Here is a 9533-nt window from a genome sequence, read left to right as displayed (position 1 = left end):
TTGGTATATTCATTTTACTCGTGTTTAGCTCGCCAAAGATTTAACATAAAAATACGTCATAAAACATTTTAGTTTTCACATCATCTAGCCAGTCCCCGTCATCGTTCTTGAGGTTAGACAGCCAATCAGAATGTTTCTTGTACGCACTCCTCTGTCAAAAGTCAAACATGGCGGCGTGCACAAGGAGGACGAGAGAAATGATGGGCTTGCTAGGAATTTTAAGACATTTCCCTCAGTACGAACGTACGTTACTGTGCTTTATATTCTCCATTACCAAGTCCATATTAGATGGTAATAACAGAAAAGGCCACTAATGAGACGATCATTAAAACTATCATCTGCTCAAGTGAATAAATCTGCGGTAGACAGCCCTTTGTAATGAATAAGTTAACTATTACTGATACCTAACATGATTTGTACACATACACAGTATTTATTTTATTTCTAGGACTTCTGTCGACGTCTGTACTGAGGCACGCTGCAGCGTCAGATGGACCTCCAAAATTCACTCCTCCACCCAAACCAGTTATCATAGACAAAACACAGAAAGAGGCATTTCTGCGACGGTATGTGTGTTGTAGTTGAGTAAATGCGTATGATTATGCTTTAGTTTACACCTGCCAGCTTCCTGAGGTTTAACAGGTTCATTAGAGAAGGTTTATTGGAACCTGTCACTCAATCAGCATAGAACATGTATAAAATCAACATTTGTAGATATTTAAATTATTAATTTCAGCAAGACTGTAACTGTTAAAGGAATAATGAAATAAATTATTTACTGTAGTCATTTTGAGCTATTTCCAAATTATATTTTTATTTTAAACAATGCTAACATTCACTTTGCCTAATATGTAGAAAATTACATGAAGCATTTAAAGGTAGCCTGAATTTTCCAATTTTTGACCAAATTTGACAAAGTTTGCATCACTGGATGTTACTGTCAGCTGTTTAATATTTCTATCATAAAACTTTTATTAGTAACATGTTTCATTATTCAGTTGCTTCACAAAATAAATGTCTGATTAGGTTTTTGAGTCCAGAGTTCATCCCTCCTCGTCAGCGCACAAACCCTGTGAAATTTTCAGCAGAACGGAAAGACATGATACAGAGACGGACAGTTCTCAAAATTCCCGAGTTTTACGTTGGTAAGAAATACTGATGATTGTAACACACTGCAAGACGTTTTATGGTGTATAAATATTCTCTTTATTGTTTCATGTAGGCAGTATTTTAGCAGTGTCCATGACTGATCCTCATGTGAACGGGAACTTGAATCGCTTCGTTGGAATCTGCATTCAGCGCTCTGGAAAAGGATTGGGTGCTACTTTTATTCTTAGGAATGTTGTTGATGGCCAAGGTAAACAAAAAAAACAACAACAAAAAAAAACTTGTAACATTTCATTTTACTTTGTTTTAGTTTCATTGCATTATCTGTTCTGTAGTGCTGCAACAATTAAATAAAAAAAATGCTAGCATAAAAAGTGGCTTTTGATACAATTATTAAAAGACATAATTGACAGATTAATTGATAACATAAATTGCAACACTACTGTTCTGATTTGTACTGGTTTCACTTTAATCATAGTATCCACTATGCATGGAATCTAATGCCTTTTGAATTTTGTTGCCATTTTGTTATCAAATGCATAGTAATAAGTTTTCATTCACTGTAGGAGTGGAGATATGCTTTGAACTGTACAATCCACGTATGCGTAAGATTGAAGTGTTGAAGCTGGAGAGGAGACTGGATGACAATCTCATGTACTTGAGAGATGCTCTTCCTGAGTACAGCTCCTTCGACTTTGACATGCAACCTGTCCATTATGAGATAACAGGAGACGTTCCGGTCAATCCGGTAAGGCGTTCTAGTAACATTCTGTGATGGTAAATTGTACACCTGTGGTGTTCAGCCACTACATTTAAAAAGTTTCCTGTCTGTTTCTATCTTTCTCTTGTAGTTAAAAGTAAAAATGAAGCCAAAGCCATGGTCTAAACGTTGGGAGCGCCCCAAGTTTAACATTAAGGGTATCCGCTTTGACCTATGTTTGACCCCGGAGATGATGGAGCATGCTCAGAAGTGGGCAGAACCGTGGAGGCCGTACGATATGCTGAAGGAGTATGACACATTCAGTTTAGAGGAGCAGATCTTCAAGGAGGTACAAAAATCTCAAAAAGTGAACAGTCCATAGAAACCACTTCCAGCTTGGACAGAGACAATCCCTTTGAAGGGACATGAGGCTGGGGTGACACCTTTAAAGATGCTTAAAAGATCTGACTTTGGTGAGACATGCTGATGTGGTTGTGGTTCTGGGTTTTGCCTCAAAATGGATTCTGGAGACACATTCAGATGACTACATATGATACATCAGAACTTTTCATGTGTGTGTATTTTACATGCTTCTCACCAGTTCAACCGCTGATGCATATCTACAAATAACCATCCTAAATTAAAATAATGTCAATCATTTTCTTGCTGTTGTTTATTGTCTTATATTTGTGCCGTTAGTGTCTGCAAATGCAGTTGTGTAAGCAGTGATACTGCTGCCTTGCAATTAGTCACTGTTAGCAATAGAGGGCAGCAGAGAACACTCCAAAAAAATGTAAATTGGTATCTGAACAGCAAATAAAACATCCTAAATAATAATACCTTAATTCTATATTCAAAAGTAATGAAATTTATTAAAGTAATTTCATGTAGTCTAATTTTGCAGTTGTTTACAGTCTGAAAATAAATTGCACTACTATTCAAAGTTTTTTTTTTTAAAGAGGTTAATACTTTTATTCAGCAAGGATGCATTAAATTGATAAAGTGACAGTAAACCACATTTATAATTTTATTGAAAGAGACTTATAAATGAGGAAAATGGAAGCAATCAAAATCAACAAAAGAGCAATGATATACAAGTGCTATAACAAGTCTCAGTTAGCTTAATGCAGTTCACGTTTATTATTACATTACATTTATTAAAATAGGAAACTTTTATAATATTTCTTAATATTAATGTTTTTATCGTTTCTTTTCTTCTTGCCTTTTTTTTTAAATCAAATAAATGGAGCCTTGGTGAAACATTTAAAAATCTTACTGACCCCAAACTTTTGAATTGTGTAAATAAAAAGGAGCAGGCAGTTTTTGGCTGTTTTCAACATGGAATGGAATTCATGAAATAATGTTAATTGAGAAACTGAGACTTAGATTATAAAAGCACAGCTGTTAATATGACCCAGTTATTTATATGTAAAAGTTAAAGAGTATTAAAGAGTAACACGCATATTCATTTACTCTGTGGTATAGAGTAAATAAATATTTATTTCCTCTTTAATAGTCTAATAGTTAATATACGTTTAATAATTATAGTTTAATAGCTAAGTAAAACAACTTAAACCAGCATGAGAAGATGGCTTTAGAGTGGTTCTGGGCACTTTTCAACCCAAAGCTAACCTAACTAAACCCAGGCTGGACAGCAGCAGACGAATTTAGGCAGGTTTAGTATGTTTTTCAGTGGAGTGTTTAAATACAAAATTTGCAACGTCTTGAAATACAATAGCTGCTAAATGAACATCTCGCTAAACAAAGGTGTGCACAGATTTTCATATCAGTGACTTCTAATGTCCAGACGTGCTATTTTAGATCAGACCCTCTTGCTCGATATCTATAAACCACAGCGTGAACTTGTCACATTATTTCAGTGACATGGTATTTTGTACTAATCCTCGTGCACATCTGTGCGCTCGAAGCTCCGCCCATCCTGCTGTTGTCAGTGACGTCAGCCCTATCACTTGTGGATAGTGAAAAGACGCCGCAGTCCGCGTCTATTCTGCAGTGAGCCGGTCCTTCACCTGGATACCAAAACAACACGTCTCCCGTTATCCAAGGATGTTTTCGGTTACGCTGGCTCTGTTTTTATGAAATCACAACAACACTGTGTCGTTCTTTCTTCGCGATATGCACGGTAAGCGTTTATCTTTTGCAGTTCCCTATAGGTTAGCTACTCTATTGTGATAAGGTTGCCGTCTATTGTTAATATAACATTTGTTAATATTCTATATGTTCAGTGTTTAATGAGCATTTTTTTAGACGCTTAATCATTTTGTCCGAGAGAAAAGAGCGCAGTTTCGGAACAAAAGCCCGTAACGTGTTCGTGAAGGAGCGGAATCGCTGTCATTGATTTCAATCACATAACGGATAAACTTGTTGTGCAGGTTGTGAACTTATACAGCAACTCAATCCGGTTTAAGCTCTATAATAAGCTGAAACATAAGAGCTGGATCATTGTAAGTGTTTCCCAGCGGGACGCTGAAAGTGTCGCCAGAGATGCAACACACCTGTCCCACTAGTGCACCTGCCTCCAGGATACCTGTATCTACAATAACCCTTATCATCCAGCCTCAATCCATATAGAAAATGTACTTTTAATTAGATATCAGGTGCCTCATTTATTTTCTAAATTAACGCTTAGTGCAGAGTTCATGTTACATGGATGTTAATGTAATAAATCGCAAAATAATTTCATATTATTATTAGTCCTATTATATTTACATAGGGATTACATATAATTTTTATTCAGGATTAAAGTTATATTTTTAATTCATGCTTGGCACATGTTATGGCATTAAAATACTAGTTTTGGTTGTGAAACAACAAACAGAAAAGATTGATGATAAATTTATTCAAGAGTAATTTAAAAATATATTTTCACAGTCAATTAAAAATATTTTAACATTAGGCTAACTAAACTTGTCACTGTTGCCAGTATTTTATAGTATTTTTATTTTTATTTTTATGTAGGTAGACAGATAGATTATTTTTATTTATTTACTTATTTTTGCTTTTTTTCCCTGTTTTTAATGTCTCAACCATATTCAGGACTGGCTGATTTGTAAAATACTACATTTGGTCCCAAAATCAGCCCGTGAAAAGTAAACAATACTGTTTGCTCCTACCATGAATATTGTGGGGTTTGTGTCATGTGAAGACATGTATTTAGAATTAAGATGTTAAGATCAGCTATGAATTAATTCTTATTTTGTACTACATATCCCAACCGGCCCTGAAACTAATGTAAATAAATAGATTTATACTTTCAATGAGGTCCTGTTAGTTAAAGCATTAATTAACAATGAGCAATACATTTGTTTTAGTTTTCGTTGGTAATGTTAGTTCACGCTATCTCAGCTCCTTTAAATAATATTAAAAGATACAGCTTTTAATTTCTATAATGTATTAGTTAATGTTGAAATTTACATCAAGTAAGATTAATAAATGCTTTAGAAAGATTTTTCATTGTTGGTTAATGTTTACTAATGTATTGTTAACAAAACAGAACCCTGTTGTAAAAAGGATCAAGAGGGCCAACACAACTTTGAGACACCTAGTTGTGAGTCAGAAAATAAATTTCGGTTTCATCATGTCGTGCATTAGTATTACTCAGAACTTACTCATAAGAGTACCCTGTAATGTGAAGTGTGACCCAGGCTATTTCCTTTGAAGTTTTTTAGATTCACAGACTGTTGTAGAAGTAGGTTATGTAGTGTGTGCCAAACACCATATATTCTCGTTACTCTCTTCCTCCAAGGCTAGCGCTGTTCATCAAAGCACAGAGGCTACAATCTGTTTCGGCTCCTGCATCCTTTCAGTATGTGGGGCCAGTCGCAGTAGTAAATAACCTGCGTGATGAATGGATGAGTCTGATTGGGGGAAATATGCTGACCATCATTTCTTTGCTCTTATCGGTACGGTGATAAACTCACCACTGTGAAATACATCAAGATGGCTACACTTATCATCGTCAATTGTTGTTAATTTGCTGACAGACTTGGCTTTGTATGTAATGATCTTGGGTGGCAATCAGTTATTTTGTTTTAAAAGCATCAGTGGGCTGGAATAATGCTGTGTTGCTTTAATGTTTGCTTAGATTCTCTCTAAGATTTTTGAGGCCTAATCTTTGTGTAAATGTCAGCGGATTTTATACCTTATTGCGATTGTTCTTGGAAAACGTAAATCATTTGCAAGTCAGAATTGTGCAGACATCACATGCATATGCAAACAAGGCCTTTATCTAAAGCATCTATGCATATGACATCATTTCCTGTAAGATTAATAGTGGTAATGTTCATGTTTACACGATGCATCAAATTGCTGTGTACACTATCATTTGGGGTCAGTAAGATTTTTTAGAAGTTTGTTTTGAAAGAAAATAAACAATTTTATTCAGCAAGGATTCTTTTGATCGTGTTGTTCACCAAAGAATCCAGAAAAAAATTTATCTGTTTCCACAAAAATATTTTTTTCCACAACTTTTTTCAAACTGATAATAATAAGAAATGTTTCTTGAGCACCAAATCAGCATGTTAGACTGATTTCTGAAGGATCATGTGACTCTAAAAACTCGATTAATGGCTGCTTTGCATCACAGGAATAAATTACATTTTAAAATGTATTCAAATAGAACACAGTAATTTTGAAAATGCAATAATATTTCCATAATATTACGGTGTTTACTGCATTTTGATCAAATAAATGCAGCCTTAGAAAGCATAAGAGACTGCATTCAAAACCAATAAAAAATCTTACTGATCCCAAACTTTTGAATTAGAGTGTATGTATAAATAACCCAGAATGCACCGGTGAAAATGAATTAAAATATTGTGAATTTGACTTCAGAATGAATTGACATCATCTCAGGCAGAGATTTGCAGGCAGTCTGAAGTAAGTGCCTAATATAAAGTGTTTATGTGGATGGTTGATGTGACATGAGTCGCATTTGAGTTTCATATCTCATTTGCAAGATTTTTCACTTTTGAATGCCAACCACCCATGTTCTGCGCGAGTACTGGTGTGTGTGTGTGTGTGCGAATGTCCCAGTGGGAACAGGGTGGAGTGCCCCAGAAATATGCCTTATATGTCACACACACACACACATACACACAGAGGATTGCTTCCTACTAGAGGATGTTGGCTGCCCTAAATACCAATAGTAGTGTGTGTGTGTGAGAGTTTACCAGAGAGATATAAAGAGGAGAGAAAGGAATAAAGAAAGGGAATGAAATGGTGTGTTGTGACAATGTGTCCTCAAAACACTTTTTAATATAATCAAATCTGCGAGAGTCAAATTCTCTTGCGTCATCCAGAACACCACAATCTCGTTCTGTGAATATCAGTCGAGTTAGTGAGTTACAGTTACAAAGCTTCGCTACTGTTCTTGTTCACCTTCAAATATAAGGAAAAAAAGATATTCTGTGTGGAATAAGAATAATGGACGTGCCTCTGAACTTAAAAAAGATGTTCGCAAGTTGGATGGTGGACTTTAGTAAAATGAAGACGTGGTTCCATGAACGTGCATTTTCAAGAGAACGTGGTCACCGCCTTCTGTGCTACTGTTTGTACAGACACGCATGCTGTGAACTGTGAGGAAAAGCGTGCTAAAGGGAACTGAAGCACAATCATTATTTGTGTAACTCCACTTTAGATGTGCGTTGGTGATAAAAGATAAGAGGTATAAGATCTGTTGCTGCAGTTCTCCTGCTTGCATTACAATTAATAGAAAAAGTGTACAGAAATGCACTTGGAGTACTTGTGACTCACTGTCATGTTTAGACAAATTCCCTTCCAGTCCGTTAATTTCATCTGGCAGTCTTCTTGATAACAATATTTGGCAGCTCTTTTTAATGTGAGTAATGGAAATGTTCAAAATAAAACTATACTAAACATCTCTGTATGAACTCGTTTTTGTCTCACGTTTTCTGTTGTTTACCGCTATTGGTAGGGTTTAGTGTAGGTGGTACATTATTTTCAAAAAGGATAGCGCTTCAACCTTTTAGCTCCACTCACCAGACATTTCATTTTAGATCTGCCACAACCAATGTAATAAAATATTGCCAGATTCACGTTCATCTATTTGAGGTAAAATTTATCACAGTTTTAGTGACAATCACTGTACATTTAACTTTAGATGTGTCACAAAATAAACAAGAACCATCGCAATATCATTTGGCAAAAACATTTTTCCAATGAGCCAGGGTAGCAAATTTGAGCTAGTGGGTTCCCAATGGTATTTTTAACATGGTTTTAGAAGCTTTTATTATTATTATTATTATGTATTTGAGTGAAATATGGTCTGTACAACATGAATTACACACAGTAATATCTCAAACATTACAGCTGCTGTGTTGTTTAAAAATTTGCTAACCAGTTGCTAAATAAATATTTTGAGCTGGTGTTTTTGACGAATCATACATGTAAGGCAACATCTTAACATTTTAAAACACACAGTCTTTTCAAATTCATGGTGAGTTTTGATTGAAATTAGTGTTGTAAAACTTAAAGACATGGGTTAAGTAAAAACAGTGTGGGTTTAGAGTGTTGGATTAGAATTTACATTTAGAATTTTTTATTTTAATTGTATGCAGTTTTCATCTTTTTAATGGGGATGAAAAAAGGAATTTTCATAATGAAGATTTTTTTTTTAAAATGGGGATATATTTTGAGCAAGAAAATCTGAAAACAGTGGTATAGTAAAATAAGTACTCATAGAATTAGCATTCATTTAGCTTCCTCACTTTTCACTTGTGGATACGCTGCTGTTTATTTTACCAGCATCTGGAGATAAATATGAGTCTGCAAATCATACAGATATAATATAGAGATTTGCTGCTCCGTTTTAGTTTGTGTTGGTGTTTTTGTTTTTTTGGTGTGGTGTTTTCACTTTCACCTCTGCAGCATCATTCAGTACAACTCTCTGAATGGCTAGTGTGGTCTCTGCTGGCATGTTTCATATGCTTGTTTCCTGTGTAGACAGAGGAGTCCTTATTCCCCTTCTTTGCACAAAGCATGCTGGGTAGTACACTCAGAACAGACATGTGCTGTGTGAGGAGAGTGATATGTTGAATGCTGATTTGCCAATGCTGCAGGTGTCCATCACTAACATTTCAAGGGACATTTGTATGTGGCTGTGCAAGATGAAGTGAAGTAGAAGGACGGGACAGACAGTCCTTTGGCACAATGAAAGAGAGAGGAAGGTTTCTAGGAGAACTCACACTGGTAGAATTAAGTGTTACCTGTCGTTTCTGACATGAGTTTTGCAGAATGTGTGGTTTGGGGCTGTTTTGACTTAAAGATTTTGGGTGGGGTGGCATGTTAGTGTGTTTGTGTATGTAAAGAAGAAATTATATCATGTTCCATGGCTTGAAGGCTCAGACTCTGTTTGCAGTTGTAATGCCTACTCTGGTCTTACACATACAGAAACACACATTCACACTGCATGCATAATAGTGATATTGTCCATACTGACACAAATGAGGAAGCGTTCTAGGTAACAAATGACAATTAAAGGCTTTTTAGTACCCCACAGTAAGACTCAATACCCAATTCATTGCTCCTTTTGAGAACAACCAGAATTGTATCTCATTTAGCATGCTTAAAGTAGTCATTATTACATTTTCAAACAGTTTATGCTATGGGTAAAAAACAAACTCAGCAAGTAGCTTCATCTCTGAATTGGACATTTAATTAAACACATTTAATGTTGAGAAAAAAG

At 35.4% G+C, this 9533-nt stretch overlaps 2 protein-coding genes across 2 annotated transcripts in view; both read left to right on the top strand.

The window, feature by feature from the left end:
• The first annotated feature begins 92 nt into the window (after positions 1 to 92).
• LOC109048968 (39S ribosomal protein L19, mitochondrial-like) lies at positions 93 to 2467 on the top strand. The gene is made up of 6 exons (XM_019066631.2): positions 93 to 243; positions 449 to 566; positions 1027 to 1145; positions 1223 to 1357; positions 1674 to 1855; positions 1959 to 2467. The coding sequence occupies exons 1-6, from the start codon at positions 168 to 170 to the stop codon at positions 2187 to 2189; spliced, it is 861 nt and encodes a 286-aa protein (XP_018922176.2). The 5' UTR covers positions 93 to 167; the 3' UTR covers positions 2190 to 2467.
• A 1290-nt stretch (positions 2468 to 3757) lies between these two features.
• Positions 3758 to 9533, top strand: part of itsn2a (intersectin 2a) — a 43906-nt gene continuing 38130 nt past the window's right edge. The window contains exon 1 of the mRNA XM_042746410.1: positions 3758 to 3950. The gene's annotated coding sequence lies outside the window, so the exon portion shown is untranslated. The remainder of the gene's footprint in view (positions 3951 to 9533) is intronic.

Source organism: Cyprinus carpio, chromosome B20 (assembly GCF_018340385.1).
Source record: "Cyprinus carpio isolate SPL01 chromosome B20, ASM1834038v1, whole genome shotgun sequence".
In the NCBI taxonomy this organism is placed as follows: domain Eukaryota; kingdom Metazoa; phylum Chordata; class Actinopteri; order Cypriniformes; family Cyprinidae; genus Cyprinus; species Cyprinus carpio.
Note: the sequence above shows the minus strand (reverse complement) of the source record. Positions and strands in the feature narration are given on the sequence as shown.